Source organism: Schistocerca piceifrons, chromosome 2, assembly GCF_021461385.2.
Source record: "Schistocerca piceifrons isolate TAMUIC-IGC-003096 chromosome 2, iqSchPice1.1, whole genome shotgun sequence".
Classification (NCBI taxonomy): Eukaryota; Metazoa; Arthropoda; class Insecta; order Orthoptera; family Acrididae; genus Schistocerca; species Schistocerca piceifrons.
In genome coordinates this window covers 795,879,451-795,896,780 of record NC_060139.1, presented here as the reverse complement: position 1 = coordinate 795,896,780, position 17,330 = coordinate 795,879,451, and the positions used below count along the sequence as shown (strand labels likewise).

Below are 17,330 nucleotides of genomic sequence, written 5' to 3'. Positions count from 1 at the left end.
GGAAAGGTACATTTCCATGTGATTATTCTGAAAAAGATTACACAGTTTCATTTATAAAATGTAATAACAAATTTGTAATAGGAAAAACAGGGGGTTTGTTATCAAGTGAGACTAACTTTTTTCTGTTTTCATCTAGAACTTAGTATCTTATACCCTCCTTACCAAGCTGCATAATATTCGTTATTTTCTATCTGTATAACTGTTGTGTCATAATATGCACAGATGCTTCTTCATTTTCTAAATACTGGAAGAAATATAAATTTAAAAATTCTATATCATTAATAACTTCAACATTAAGAGGAATGGTGGCTATCATTTTCACAGCTGCTGTCCTACATTGTCTTTACTTATCACAGAATACAATAGAAACTCAGCAATACGGCTGGCATAAGCAGTGTGTTGTTGGAGGAATCAATAATGCATAGCAAGATCAATGAAATAGAATCAGCAAGTTTCTGATGGGGCAATGAATAGTAAAGATTTCTATTGTGCACCATTATAAAAGCTATTAAATATTATAAACAAAATAATAATTTTTTAATAATTAGTAAAGCACCTTTTCTGAATTAACACCCCACAAAATTAAGTTTTTAGCAACACTGACACCTAGGATTTTAATTGGATTTGAAATGAGGCGGAAAGGGGCAAGAAGCAATATTGACTTGGTCTTTTAGTTAAGGAGTAACAGGATCTCCAAAATGTAACTGTAATAAAGGAAGACATGAGAAAGCTTAAATTTTCTAGTTGGCAGAAGATGTAGGTATGTGAAAAGTGACTTGAATGCTACCTTTCAAACAAATGTTTCTTCTGCCAGGTGAACAAAACCCTGCTTTCAAAAGATAGCATCTATGTCATCATTTATGTGCACTTATGTCAACCACTGCTGCTGCAAGGTAAGTAGCCGCTGTGTATGAAAATCTTGTCATGATATATGAATATGCTGTATAATCACCTGTAGCACAATAGAAAATTGCATCACAAGAGGCTGCAACAAACTGGACTCTGTCTGGCTCTTATATGAGGGTGGCTGCTGAGCTGTAGCCTGCCATGTGGTGTGCATGTGCCGTGGGGAATGCTGGTTTGTGCAGTCAGGTTCATCCACTCCTGCAGTTCCCCGGCTTATACGACTAGAAGTTCTTGTCACACGCAACTCCTGTAAGGTTATATGAGAAAATTCATATAAAACGATGCCTACTATCATATATGCAACTACTTAACAGCACTGAAAATGACGGTTAATGCAATTTAACAAATACTCTACAGGTATCACATGAAGTTCAACAAAAATGATAAGTACAGACTATGCTAAAATAGATAAGAGGAACATGCGCATCACAACGAATGGTTCGGAGTAAGCATGGAAAATCACTTAAGATGGAAAGGGGAGAGAGTTCACACATGTATGTGGATCAAAAGAGACAAATATGATACTTTACATAGCACAAACAGTTAACAAACACAAAAATATTAACATGTAAAGTGAAGCAAGAAAGAGAGAAATAGAAAAACTAAAAATGAGCCAAAAAGAAAAAGGAAGATAATATTTCAATCAAAACATCTTTATGATTGACTTTCAGCAAGTCGAGTGGTAGGGGCCAGATGACAGCCAATTGCAGATTTCTCTCAGATCACGTTTGCTTGCTGTGTTGCTTGTTTTGTAAGTACATACACAGCTTTATCAAGTATGTGTTGCTGCATACCAGCAATCCACAGTGTGATAACATGAAAACATAAGTAGGGGAAGAGTAAACGTAAACATAGTAGTAGTAGTAGTAGTAGTAGCAGCAGCAGCAGTAGTTTGTGTGTGTGTGTGTGTGTGTGTGTGTGTGTGTGTGTGTGTGTCAATGGGGGTACTTGTATGAGGGAGGGGGAGAGAGAGAGAGAGAGAGAGAGAGAGAGAGAGAGAGAGAGAGAGAGAGAGAGAGAGAGAGAGAGAGAGAGAGAGAGAGGGGGGGGGGGGGAGAGGGGGAGGGAGGGAGGGAGGGAGGGGGGGGAGAGGGGGAGGGAGGGAGGGAGGGAGGGAGGGAGTTAGAGGGGAGGGAGGGAGAGGGGGGAAGTGAGGGGGAGGAAGGAGGAAAACATAAAGAAGGGCTAGCAGACAGAGAAAAGAAAATGTTGTATCCAATGATTCCCCCATAATATTTTCCATGTTTTAATATTTCTAAATTTTTAATAACCTCGGGGCAAAGTATACGTATGTATACACTCATCAGCCAGAACATTATGGCCATCTACCTAATAGCTGGTATGCCCACCTTTGGTATGAATAACAGTGGCTACACGTTGTGGCATGGAAGCAATGATGCGTTGGTAAGTTGCTGGAGGGAGATGGCCACATTTGCACACACAAGTCACCTAATCCTCCAGGGCAGGGGGAAGGGGAGGGGGAGGGGGAGGGGGAGGGGAAGGGGAGATGAGCTCACCGCCATATTCAATCACATCCCAGATGTGTTCAATCCAGTTCAGATCTAGAAAGCTGGGGGGGGGGGGGGCAGCATATCAATTGGAACTCGCCACTCCATCACACTCCTTGTCTCATTAGGTGACACACCATCCTGTTGAAAAATGCCACTTCCATTGGAAAACTTGATCTTCATGATGGGGTGTATCTGGTCTATAACCAGTGTACGATATTCCTTGGTCATCATGGTACCTTGCAAGAAATCCACTTGACCCATGCATGCCCACATCAATGTTCCCCAAAGCATAATTGAGCTGCCAGCAGCTTGTCTTCACACCAAGGTGCTGGTCCCCTGGAAGATGATGGATTCATGCCCTCCCACTGGCATGATGAAGAAGGTATAGGGATTCCTCAGACCTTGGAATGCTAAGCCGCTGCGTCAACATTCCCATTTCAGTTGTAGTTGTCAATGTCACGGCATTAACATTGGCACGTGCACGGGTCATAGGCTGCGGAGGCCTACTGTTAGGAGTGTTTGGTGCACAGTGTTTTCAGACACACTTGTACTCCGCCCCTCAGACACATTTGTACTCTGCCCAGCATTACAGTCTGATGTTAGTTCTGTCACAGTCGCCGCCTGTCCTGCTTTACCAGTCTGCCCAGCCTAGAACGCCCACCATCTGTAATGAGGGGGGGGCCTTCCAACCCAATGACATCTGGATGTGGATATGCATAGCACAGTTTTACATTGAAAATTCTCAGAGATCATGTTGCTATATGACTAACAAAACATTATTTGTTTGTAAACCTATCCTGTCTGATGATCACAGTGGTAAAATTAGAGACTCTGGACTCTCACAATCATTAGCTATTATCAAAAGGAATAGGACTGGGAAGAAAATGATCATAGCATATTACGTACTTTCATCACACGTCTCCCTGTGATTGGTAGTGTGTATAGGTAGATAGGAATAGAAGCGTTTGAAATGTGGTGCTACAGAAGAATGCTGAAGATTAGATGGGTAGATCACATAACTAATGAGGAGGTATTGAATAGAATTGGGGAGAAGAGAAATTTGTGCCACAACTTGACTAGAAGAAAGGATCATTTGGTAGGACACGTTCTGAGGCATCAAGGGATCACCAATTTAGTATTGGAGGGCAGCGTGGAGAATAAAAATTGTAGAGGGAGACCAAGAGATGAATACACTAAGCAGACTCAGAAGGATGTAGGTTGCAGTAGGTACTGGAAGATGAAGAAGCTTGCACAGGATAGAGTAGCATGGAGAGCCACATCAAATCAGTCTCTGGACTGAAGACAACGACGATAACGACAACAACAACAACAACAATAACAACAACAACAACTCAGGCAGATGTAAATAGCATTTACTTTAGCATCATGGTATATTTCATACTTTCATTACACGTCACCCTGTGATTAGTAGCATTTACAGGTAGATGTAAATAGCATTTACATTAGGGTACAAGGTAACCCTAGTATCTCATATATGTATAAAATGACATCATAAGTAACAGAGATTTCATGTACTGAGAAAAGGCCTTCGAAGTTACTGTCTGTCAAAATGAAATATGTAGGAAATGTGATCATGTTATACACACAAATTTTAAGCAAATATGAATCCTTAACCATCTGAAAGCCACCAATTTTGAAATCCATATAGAACAATTGAGCTCTTTGCACAAAATCTCCAGAGGGACAGAATAACAATCAATACTACTCATTTTCAGTATAGGAAATTACTGCTCCTAGGCACCTTATCTTGACTATTAAAAAACAAAGCCTCTTGTTACCTGTAATGTAGAAGAAAGCTGCTTGCTTCCTCTAGTCATCATTCCATGCAATGCTACAGGATGTTGTGGGATGTCAATATTTACAGCCCCCACTGTAAGCAAACCAGAATTCTTGTCCTTTGAGCGTCGAGAAATGCTTGAGTAAAGTGCCTGAGACTTTCCTACAGTCACTTTCACCACTGTCCTAGAAGCAAGAAAGGTATTTCACAGTGAGACAGGTATCTGAAACATATGATGACAAGCATCTACTTATGCCTGACCAGATGTTGAATGTGAGATTTTGTAGTGGAAGATGTAATATTATGACAGATCAACAATTTGTGAAAACATTAAAGATTTTTCAGTGTAATATTAAAATTCATATTACAAATGAGAAACAGGCAGGATAATATGCTTTTATGTCTTATTTCACTATTCTGATCATACAAATGATTTGGAAGAATCAAACCAAAGCTTATTAGAATGTATCTCTCCACGTGCATTTCAAATTCACTTAGTTCATGTATCAACCATGGATTATTGATCATAAGACTTTCATTTTAAAAGATTCAGGCCACTCAGAAATACACTCCTGGAAATGGAAAAAAGAACACATTGACACCGGTGTGTCAGACCCACCATACTTGCTCCGGACACTGCGAGAGGGCTGTACAAGCAATGATCACACGCACGGCACAGCGGACACATTAGGAACCGCGGTGTTGGCCGTCGAATGGCGCCAGCTGCGCAGCATTTGTGCACCGCCGCCGTCAGTGTCAGCCAGTTTGCCGTGGCATACAGAGCTCCATCGCAGTCTTTAACACTGGTAGCATGCCGCGACAGCGTGGACGTGAACCGTATGTGCAGTTGACGGACTTTGAGCGAGGGCGTATAGTGGGCATGCGGGAGGCCGGGTGGACGTACCGCCGAATTGCTCAACACGTGGGGCGTGAGGTCTCCACAGTACATCGATGTTGTCGCCAGTGGTCGGCAGAAGGTGCACGTGCCCGTTGACCTGGGACCGGACCGCAGCGACGCACGGATGCACGCCAAGACCGTAGGATCCTACGCAGTGCCGTAGGGGACCGCACCGCCACTTCCCAGCAAATTAGGGACACTGTTGCTCCTGGGGTATCGGCGAGGACCATTCGCAACCGTCTCCATGAAGCTGGGCTACGGTCCCGCACACCATTAGGCCGTCTTCCGCTCACGCCCCAACATCGTGCAGCCCGCCTCCAGTGGTGTCGCGACAGGCGTGAAAGGAGGGACGAATGGAGACGTGTCGTCTTCAGCGATGAGAGTCGCTTCTGCCTTGGTGCCAATGATGGTCGTATGCGTGTTTGGCGCCGTGCAGGTGAGCGCCACAATCAGGACTGCATACGACCGAGGCACACAGGGCCAACACCCGGCATCATGGTGTGGGGAGCGATCTCCTACACTGGCCGTACACCACAGGTGATCGTCGAGGGGACACTGAATAGTGCACGGTACATCCAAACCGTCATCGAACCCATCGTTCTACCATTCCTAGACCAGCAAGGGAACTTGCTGTTCCAACAGGACAATGCACGTCCGCATGTATCCCGTATCACCCAACGTGCTCTAGAAGGTGTAAGTCAACTACCCTGGCCAGCAAGATCTCCGGATCTGTCCCCCATTGAGCATGTTTGGGACTGGATGAAGCGTCGTCTCACGCGGTCTGCACGTCCAGCACGAACGCTGGTCCAACTGAGGCGCCAGGTGGAAATGGCATGGCAAGCCGTTCCACAGGACTACATCCAGCATCTCTACGATCATCTCCATGGGAGAATAGCAGCCTGCATTGCTGCGAAAGGTGGATATACACTGTACTAGTGCCGACATTGTGCATGCTCTGTTGCCTGTGTCTATGTGCCTGTGGTTCTGTCAGTGTGATCATGTGATGTATCTGACCCCAGGAATGTGTTAATAAAGTTTCCCCTTCCTGGGACAATGAATTCGCGGTGTTCTTATTTCAATTTCCAGGAGTGTATAAACATTTGAATGGTCACTACATTTTTCACAGCTTGAATCACTGACAGAAATATTATGAGAACTTACTGCTGACTTGGAGCAACACCTTCAAGCAGTACTATCATTGTACGACCAACATGCCCAGTTAAAGAACATTCAAAGCTTGCAGGACGAGACTTTTTACGGCATGTCAGACTTGCATGTAGACTGGTTATCTCTGCTTCTAACTTCAGTCCACTCAGAGTTGCCAGGAGGCGGGTACGGTGAATCCTTGCCACACCAAACACTACAAGACGAGTCCTTTCACCAGTCACCACATCTGTAGGTGTGAGTGTGTTATTAAAAAAAGCTGTTAAATACTAACTGCACAATGAACAAGGAAATCACACCAAAGTATGGAAGGAAAGGCGGGGGTGGAGAGAGGGAAAGGAGATGGAGAGTGAGAGTGAGAGATTACATATTCAAAAAATATCAAATTGCACATGTGATTTCTAATGTTTGATTAAATAGGTTATTCATGGTATAGTTGTAATTATGTAAATGAGGATCACAATTGTTGTAGTAAATGTACACAAAATATCCAGTACTATTTTATGGTAAACAAACAATGTGAAAAAAATGATGTGAATGACAAAATTGTTTAAAGTTGGTCCAAAACTGTAGGTATAGAAGCTAAAGGAAACACTCTGTGCAAAATGGGATAGATAACATAGAAATCCAGTTATGGAAGTGAACACCCTGTAGGCATTTTTTCCACAGAGAAAATGAAGCACTTCTGTGACCTTTCTGTTACTTTCCACATTCATGGGACATGAAAATAAAACTAAACTAAGCACCTTGTAATGGAGTAGCAAAAACAGTCAACATGTCTACAGACAGGCTACATAAAATGAAAGTGCAATTCTGTGACTCAAGTTTGATTTAAAAATACAGCATATTGTAAAAGGATATAACTGTACAAGCTGTTTTTATTTTTTGATGAAATTTGTATATCATTTTATAATTATGATTATGTAAATCATGAACATAGTTGTAGGCCATGCATATTAAATATTATGATGATATTCAATATTATTCATGGTATATATATATATATATATATATATATATATATATATATATATATATATATATATATATATATATATATATATATATATCAATATAATGGAAGGAAACATTCCACGTGGGAAAAATTATATATAAAAACAAAGATGAGGTGACTTACCGAACAAAAACGCTGGCAGGTCGATAGACACACAAACAAACACAAACATACACACAAAATTCAAGCTTTCGCAACAAATTGTTGCCTCATCAGGAAAGAGGGAAGGAGAGGGGAAGACGAAAGGAAGTGGGTTTTAAAGGAGAGGGTAAGGAGTCATTCCAATCCCGGGAGCGGAAAGACTTACCTTAGGGGGAAAAAAGGACAGGTATACACTCGCACACACGCACATATCCATCCACACATACAGACACAAGCAGACATATTTAAATATGTCTGCTTGTGTCTGTATGTGTGGATGGATATGTGCGTGTGTGCGAGTGTATACCTGTCCTTTTTTCCCCCTAAGGTAAGTCTTTCCGCTCCCGGGATTGGAATGACTCCTTACCCTCTCCTTTAAAACCCACTTCCTTTCGTCTTCCCCTCTCCTTCCCTCTTTCCTGATGAGGCAACAATTTGTTGCGAAAGCTTGAATTTTGTGTGTATGTTTGTGTTTGTTTGTGTGTCTATCGACCTGCCAGCGTTTTTGTTCGGTAAGTCACCTCATCTTTGTTTTTATATATATATATATATATATATATATATATATATAAAAAAATAGAGGGAAACATTCCACGTGGGAAAAATTTGAAATATGTCTGCTTGTGTCTGTATGTGTGGATGGATATGTGTGTGTGTGTGCGCGAGTGTATACCTGTCCTTTTTTCCCCCTAAGGTAAGTCTTTCCGCTCCCGGGATTGGAATGACTCCTTACCCTCTCCCTTAAAACCCACATCCTTTCATCTTTCCCTCTCCTTCCCTCTTTCCTTAGGGGGAAAAAAGGACGGGTATACACTCGCACACACACACATATCCATCCACACATATACAGACACAAGCAGACATATTTAAAGACAAAGAGTTTGGGCAGAGATGTCAGTCGAGGCAGAAGTGTAGAGGCAAAGATGTTGTTGAATGACAGGTGAGGTATGAGTGGCGGCAACTTGAAATTAGCGGAGATTGAGGCCTGGTGGATGACGGGAAGAGAGGATATATTGAAGAGCAAGTTCCCATCTCCGGAGTTCGGATAGGTTGGTGTTAGTGGGAAGTATCCAGATAACCCGGACGGTGTAACACTGTGCCAAGATGTGCTGGCCGTGCACCAAGGCATGTTTAGCCACAGGGTGATCCTCATTACCAACAAACACTGTCTGCCTGTGTCCATTCATGCGAATGGACAGTTTGTTGCTGGTCATTCCCACATAGAATGCGTCACAGTGTAGGCAGGTCAGTTGGTAGATCACGTGGGTGCTTTCACACGTGGCTCTGCCTTTGATCGTGTACACCTTCCGGGTTACAGGACTGGAGTAGGTGGTGGTGGGAGGGTGCATGGGACAGGTTTTACACTGGGGGTGGTTACAAGGGTAGGAGCCAGAGGGTAGGGAAGGTGGTTTGGGGATTTCATAGGGATGAACTAAGAGGTTACGAAGGTTAGGTGGACGGCGGAAAGACACTCTTGGTGGAGTGGGGAGGATTTCATGAAGGATGGATCTCATTTCTGGGCAGGATTTGAGGAAGTCGTATCCCTGCTGGAGAGTCACATTCAGAATCTGATCCAGTCCCGGAAAGTATCCTGTCACAAGTGGGGCACTTTTGTGGTTCTTCTGGGGGAGGTTCTGGGTTTGAGAGGATGAGGAAGTGGCTCTGGTTATTTGCTTCTGTACCAGGTTAGGAGGGTAGTTGCGGGATGCGAAAGCTGTTGTCAGGTTGTTGGTGTAATGCTTCAGGGATTCTGGACTGGAGCAGATTCGTTTGCCACGAAGACCTAGGCTGTAGGGAAGGGACCGTTTGATGTCGTAATGGAGGTACTGTTGCTTGTTGGTGGGTTTGATGTGGGCGGACGTGTGAAGCTGGCCATTGGACAGGTGGAGGTCAACATCAAGGAAAGTGGCATGGGATTTGGAGTAGGACCAGGTGAATCTGATGGAACCAAAGGAGTTGAGGTTGGAGAGGAAATTCTGGAGTCCCGGAAAGTATCCTGTCACAAGTGGGGCACTTTTGTGGTTCTTCTGTGGGAGGTTCTGGGTTTGAGAGGATGAGGAAGTGGCTCTGGTTACTTGCTTCTGTACCAGGTCGGGAGGGTTACTTGCTTCTGTACCAGGTCGGGAGGGTAGTTGCGGGATGTGAAAGCTGTTGTCAGGTTGTTGGTGTAATGCTTCAGGGATTCCGGACTGGAGCAGATTCGTTTGCCACGATCTGATCATGATCTGGACTCACAGTGAAGAAGAACTCCAGAATTTCCTCTCCAACCTCAACTCCTTTGGTTCCATCAGATTAACTGATCAAGGATTTTCTATAGAGTTGCTGGGAATGGCATATTTCAATATTTATGGAAAAATATTCTGAATTAATTATGTATTAAGCTTGAAGCTAAGGACATTACATATTATATGATCACACACCATTTTAGTGTCTTATTGCAGATACCATCAAATACTTAATATTACTTTTAAGAGTCGTTAGTTTACTTACATGTTCCATAAATAATTTTAACAATTTTTTTAACAAAATTATATGGAATGAGTCAGTTTACAGGATATATATATAGGAATGAATCATGTTGCTCATTATTTAAAAATCTGAAATTATTAGCAGTAAACCCCCCCCCCCCCACCCCACCCCATTTTTCTGCAAGCCAATTTAGAACTATGCAGGGAGAACCGCTTTGATCACACTTATAATACAAGAAAAAAGAAAATTTATGCTCCATCTCTTCATTTAAACTTACATGCTCAGACTCCCTAGGATATGGGAATGAAAATTTATAAAAATCAATGGCTCTAGATTCACTGAAAAGAAAGCTATACTCTGGTTCAGAGATGCTGCTATTCTGCTGAAGATTTCATGAATGATGAACTGAATATTTGAGGCAGGATGTAGTTTATTTATTGTCTTTTGTGTGAATATGTTAAAGGTATCGTTTCATAAAAAAGTTACATTAATGTTTAAATATAACTCCATGTCATTATACATGAGTTTTATAACAGTGAAATTGTATTAACCATATTTTGACTTGTCTCCTGTACTCTAAATCAAATGTTTAGCATACATATATTATGAGACAAATAAATCATATTCACAATAACATGTAAATTAACATATTTTTCAGTACTACTCATGCATCAACATTTAAAACTAGATGCTTTTGTACAGGCTACCAGTATTTAAATAATAATTTGTTTATGAAATTGAAGCCACTGCCAGAAGAAATGGGCTTTCTCAGAATTCTGTGAAAGTCAATTTTCAGAGAACCATTCAATAATTATTTGAAAAATGTATGAACAATTTTTTGTGTTGCTTTCTCTTTAATTGGTTTATTATAACACTATTAACATCTTTCTTATTTCAGATAAGAATGAATGAGAAATTTTCATTTCACATTTCCTCTGTATAGTTTCTTAAGTTCTTGAATTAATGTCTCCATCTATTTTTAAATAGTAATTATCAAACATAATGCAACACATGAACTATCTTTCATACTGTTCCTACATTCTTTAATAAAAATAATGTCACTATTTATACTTTATTTTACTCTGTTCCTCTCTTAACAATATTTCGTACTGATTGGATTTCATTGTCCGACCAGTCAATTTCTGACAAGGTATACGTATGCCGGAGTACTTTTCTTAGAATGTTACAGTCCACTTTATACTACGAAAGCATTCCAGGATCCATAATTCTGGCTATTTTATAGATTTTAATTTTTCATCATGCACTGATTTAATACTTGTAGTGATCCAAGGTTTTTTTTTAAGATAATGATCCCACAGTTTTTTAAAAACAACTTAGTATTACATAATTATTACTTATGTTTATGTGAAAACTACTTTGAAGAATGGTTATAAGCTTCTTAACATATATGTTGTATTTAGAGCAACATTTTTAAGCTTTCTCTAAAATTTTCATTTGTTTTGTGATTAAACACACTCATTGTTTTTGTAGAGAGTTTCCAGACAGTATGTATATCTAAATTATGTAATATGTCTTGCTGAGTACAATGATCTGACAATATATTTCCACCCTCCCCCCCCCCCCCCCTGCCCCACACACACACACTTTTTTTTTTTTTTTTGGGGAAATTAGCATACTACTACACTGAAGTAGGAAAATTTATGATTGATACTAAATTGTAAGTCGCTAATAATATCTCTAGCTCATTTTTCCTGTCAGATTCCCCTAAGACATTTACATGAAAATGACCACAAATCAACATTTCCTTCTTTCTGCATGTGGACACCACAATAAGGGATCAAAATTTTTCAGTGATGTTTCTCAATTACTCAGAACATGGTAAGAATAGCAATTATTACAATGTCTAACATTAACATAGTTCTCTATCCTGATGTAAACATAATTTAATATTTAAAAATTTACATTGATTTTATGACTTAACAGCTTCTTCCTTGTCCAGAAAAGAATATCTAGCTAATTTATAACTACACACTTTTAAGATTTTCTATGGCTGCATTAATATGGTATTGAGACAAAAGATTGACATCAGTTTTTTTCAAATGACTAAGCTGTTGCAAACAAAAAAACTTGCTTTACTTTTTACTCCCCTAATATACTGTTGAAGCAAGTCAATTTCCTATTTCCCTCTACTCTTGTGTGATGAACAGGGAGTCTTTGTCAGTTTAATTTCCTGTAATACTGTCCATCTGAATTCTAGTTTTGGACTAAGACATTAGTCTCACCTGAGCCTAATAAGTGCTGAGGTTTGCATTTGTGTACTGGTAGACTCCTGCCAATAGATCTGATGACTTGTCTATAACACTCCTATTCAATTGTATGTCATAAGAAGTGAACCTCTCTGCAGCAACCAAAGAAACTACAATGATATGAAGTCTGACAGCCATTGCAAAGAAGCTGCACAGCTCCTTATTTACTCACTTAACAGTAGTGTTAATCCAGGACTGGTCTTGGCGTCACAGGACCTCAATAAAACCCACACTTAAAGGGTACAACGGATAACACTATTTTGTCCAGGTCACACCTAATACTATAATTTATGTTCCATACCAAACAAGCAAAACTGTTTCCAGCTCCTCCAACTACAAGCATTAGGTCATCATTGCCAAAATCTTTACACATATGTTTAAGTTTTTTGTTACCAGGGTAAGGATAGCATAGAACTTGTTACCTGTACACTGAACCTGTAGCTGCTACAGAAATGCTAACTAGAGACAGAGCTCGTCTTTTCCTATTTTGTTACTCTCTTGATTTATCTGTAAGTTTCCCAGATTTTTTCCTATTGTATCTTATATTCCTCAATACCTATATAAGAGTCTTTCTTCCACGGGTAGTTTGAAAACATTTTTCCACACAAATGACTTATGATTTGGTGCCCCTTCTCTCCCCTTTCTCCTTGTACGCTTTCACCTGTGTCAGTTTTTGCTACTACTTGTGATACACACTATATATAAGTCTTGCTCTTGGGAAGCCCCTCTCAGCTTGGCACCCCAAGTGGTCCCTACAACTTGTGGTATGTCCTGTATACAAATCTTTCAGCTGTGGCAACTCTGGCATCCCTCTCAGCTTGGCGTCCGTGTGGCAGCTTGGATCGACTCAGCCTTAAACTGGCACTGCTTTCTTCTCCAATTTTGGCAGGAAGTGAGTTCTACTGGTTAACAAAACAGAAATGTTGCTAACAAAAAAATTTCACCTTTTTGTCCTCTGCTTGTGCCTGTTCCCAATAGATGTATAGGTTCAGTTGATATTTTTTGCAATAGTTTTTACTCTCAAGAAGCTGAATGCTGTTACAAATTTTATTTTCATTTCATGACAAAGAAACCCCCCCCCCCCCCCCTGCAACACAAGACTATTTTCTATTTTATTAAATTTGTATTAAAACTTAACGTTAACTTATCTGCTTTTAGTAATGAAACTCAATTTCATTAAGACTGTGTCCATCAGCTCTATTGCAATCATATATATATATATATTCTCCACTCCTTGTTCTCTACAGAATATATTCTAATAAAAATAATAATAATTCAATTTCAAACAAAAAAAATCCAGGATGGAATGCAACAAGATTATGATAGCTACTACTCACCATATAGCGAGATGCTCAGTCAGATATAGTCATAACAAAACGACTGTCACATAATAAGCTTTTGGCCAAAATATGTAAGACATGAGGAATAAACTCAGGCATGATCTGAATTCAGGCTTTATAGTACTAGGCCATGGTCACAGTATACAAGTCTTTGACAAAGACCTTAGCCGAAAGCTTATTTTGTGACAGTCTTTCTGTTGAGTCTATCTGTGACTCAGCATCTCTGCTATATGGTGAGTAGCAGCTATCCTTTTCATAATAATTAAATTTTATGGCATTCTTTCACTACAGAGTAAAAAAATATGGTAAGATGTGGGGAATGAACTCCAGCGTGATCTGAATTCAGGCTTTATAGTACTTGACCACAGTCCCAGTTTACAAGCCTTTCCCTCCTCAAGTACATCTTGATCAAAATTACTAATTCTTTAATTTCCCAGGAACTATTAGGTTGTGTGTCTAACACATATAAGCAAAATTTCATTACTATCACAGCCTTACAACCATTCCACCAGTTCCAAAATTGATCCCACTACATGACCTTTGACCTTGATTATTTTGAAAACTCTTTCACAGGAGTTACTTTCGAGTGGTCCCAACCAGAATGCTGAAACTCATTGAAGTCAGTTGGCCTCAGGGTCTGGCTTCTTCTTCTGAAGTATGGCAACATTCACACTTGTTACACTTCAGTAATCAGGTCCAAAAATTTTAAAAACAACCTATCTTAAACAAACCAGCAGCTATAAAGGAATGTTAAATTACAAGACTTTGATTATTTCTAGCATTAAAATGAAGCCTAGAAATACATCTGTTTGTGAGAGCTGAACTATGTACTTTTCATGTTGTTTTACTTTCCTTAAAGCCAACACTGACAAATCCAGTTATGTAAATACACACAGCTTATATTTGTACAAGCAAGAAACATTTTAATATGCTTCAAATCTCTTATTTACATAACTGTTTATGAAAGCAAAATTCTAAATGCACTCATAGACACAGCACTGACACTTAATCCTCCAGTTTTCTCAAAATTTTAATTTCAGGCTAAATCAGTAACTGTACAGTGCTGATATACTGAATGTATCCTACACTAATCACCAAATAAGGGTGTCTTTAATACACTGAAAAATTAAAAACTTAAATACACTATATTGATGTTCCATAATTATTAACAAATGGAAAACTTCTGGAGACATAACTGCAGAATGTAGTATTGCATAGTGTACAAACTGCTTGCAATAGCATGTTCATCACTGGTGGCAATAGGACGATTTGTGTCCGCATTAAAAATATACAATATTTGAAAACATCCAACTAAATCTTTACTGGAGATCAGCTAACAGATCCTTAGCAAAAATTAAGAAGCAATTTTACAAAGCATAACTTGGCAAAACTGAAGCTTGCAGAAGAATGTAGTTATATACAATAAGCTCTTATTTGCAACAAATATTGGGTATTTACAGACTGACACACTGTATTCATACCGCACTAGTACATTTACAACCAAAGAATATCAACACAATTTTGGACACGAGAGAAGTTTTTGTTTGCTAACTGCTGAAACACTAAAATCTGGAACTACGCACACACACAACATGGCTCCAGGTATTCCTGTTTCATCATTATGTGGTTCTTTTCAGTGTTAGATAGTACTGACCTTCTTTAACACTAGTTCGACTCTTCACGACCTGTTTGTTGCTGCAACAAATACTTTTATTTCTGTCTAAGCAGAACTGTTTCCTACTACATTATATAGCATTCTATACATATGTTACACAATTAACTACCAATCAGCATTATATCTAACATGAAATTTGTGTGTGTGAGCTGCATTTGCATGAGTGTGTATGTGTGTGTGTGTGTCGTCTAATTATGAAGAATGCCTTACTGGCTGAAAGCCTGAATATTTGTGACAAGTCTTTTTGTTGTGCCTATCTGCAACTCAGCATCTACGCAACTTTTCTTATCACAATATTGCTATAAAACTTCTGCTGTGTCATGAAAGAATGGAATAGGTATCATCAGGTTAACAGAAAGTTAATGGTGACACTATAGCCCACACTACCTGGGCAATTAAAGTACCCACGATGCTGCAAAACACTTGAGAAGTTATGGATCATACTTCAGTTGGTTTATGTGTCATGAACAGTGACACTATTACAAAAAATTGTTACCTTGCAAGATGATATCATCATATGATGCTTGATTTAATGTGAGCACTCACATATTAAAAGTAGCTAATTACTTTTGAAAGTTTCATACACCTTAAGCTCTAGAATATCAACAATTTTTCTTGAGGAGAAAAGTGAGACACACTTTCATATGTATCGAGTTTATACAGCTTTTCCTGTTTTGAGGCTCAACTTTCAAAAGATTACTCTTCTACGACTTCCACCTTTATGTGGATTCTTATTTTCATTCTATTATTTCACACAAGTTATTTAATCAAGTGTATGGTTTAAGTTTCTATTTTATGTGCAAAAAATAACATTCATTCTAATATTTCACAGAAGCTATTTAATCAAGCAAGCAATAAAATGTAAACTAAAGTATTTTTTCTGAGGTGTGGTTTCAAGTTTCTTTTTTAGGTGCAAAAAGAGAAGACTCTAATTGGATGCTTACATAAATCTACATTTTGCCAAAAGAGAAGTGCATACAATAACATTCACAATATAAGCAGGAACGTACTCAGTTCTCTCATTTTGTCCTGCTGTACAGGTGTTAGTCTTGCCAAGTGTTCAGAACCACCATTCACAAGGCCTTTCTCTACATCTTCATTGGCCCTTGCTTCCATCAGTAAGTCGTACTTTCTATTTCCTTTGTATCCTTCTGATACATCAGCTGGCACTGAAAACCTGGAAATAAAAATCTTTTTGTCCTAAACAACATGAAATGGACAGAGCTGCAACATATAATTAATAAGTAACATTGTCATTACATTGGGTAAATAAAAGAGCTACTGGCTCAACAATTTTAAAGAAAAGTGAATAAATAAAGAAGTAAGATCTCTATTACTGTCAGTGTTCCACTGTTATACATATCAAGAATGGGAAGTAATATAAATTCTTTTACAGTGAGTATTTATTGTAAATTCTGTTTAAAATAATCTGTTGTGTTCTTCCACTATTGTATAATTTTTAAAATACAAATGGATCCTACCCAACTGAAATCCAGTTAACAGCAGAGAGTGACTCTATAAAGTATTAGTACTTCTGTGTTTCAAGAATTGTAGTTTAAAGTATTTATCCTACTGCAGGTGTTTGGATTTGGTATCATCCAACATCTGGTGGAGCATTTCCATTTCTCTTAGTACATGGTGTAGTTCCTCTCTCTGTCCACTGCTATATACAGATTTTTGAGCTGCGATAAATCATGAACTTAAGCTTTCTTGAATCACAAAAAGATGCTTTTTCTCTGTTTTCTCACCTTCCACACTGCCCCAATCAGAAACTATTCTTATAATTTAAAAAAATATACTTTGAAAAATGGTACCCAAACAAGAGGTTTTGTATTTTATTTGTAAGCTGCGTGGGATGTATTCTTTGCCCACAATATTTTACTCTGATTCAACAATGTTTCACCACACTGTGATTCTTATAAACAAGTCAGTAATTTACTGATTTAAATTTTTAACACTCTAATTTTTTCATGCAATAAATTTACTTTAATCTTTTTGTCACTCAGTCTTTCAAACTCAACATTTTAGTTATAATTACTTCTTTTAATATTGATAGCTTGCAAACAGAGTTCACCCTTAAAATACTTGGTGGCCTTGCACAATGACTACAGTGATACTCCCATGAGAGCCACCTTCCTGGACGCTG

At 39.1% G+C, this 17,330-nt stretch overlaps 1 protein-coding gene across 1 annotated transcript in view; it reads right to left on the bottom strand.

Annotated features, from left to right (window-relative positions):
* LOC124777437 (transmembrane protein KIAA1109 homolog) overlaps positions 1-17,330 on the bottom strand; it is a 527,366-nt gene that overhangs the window by 167,811 nt on the left and 342,225 nt on the right. Inside the window, exons 54-57 of the mRNA XM_047252842.1 lie at positions 16,195-16,361; positions 6,275-6,506; positions 4,217-4,400; positions 953-1,153 (exon numbers count right to left, since the gene is read on the bottom strand). Coding sequence (XP_047108798.1) covers positions 953-1,153; positions 4,217-4,400; positions 6,275-6,506; positions 16,195-16,361 — 784 coding nt within the window. The remainder of the gene's footprint in view (positions 1-952; positions 1,154-4,216; positions 4,401-6,274; positions 6,507-16,194; positions 16,362-17,330) is intronic.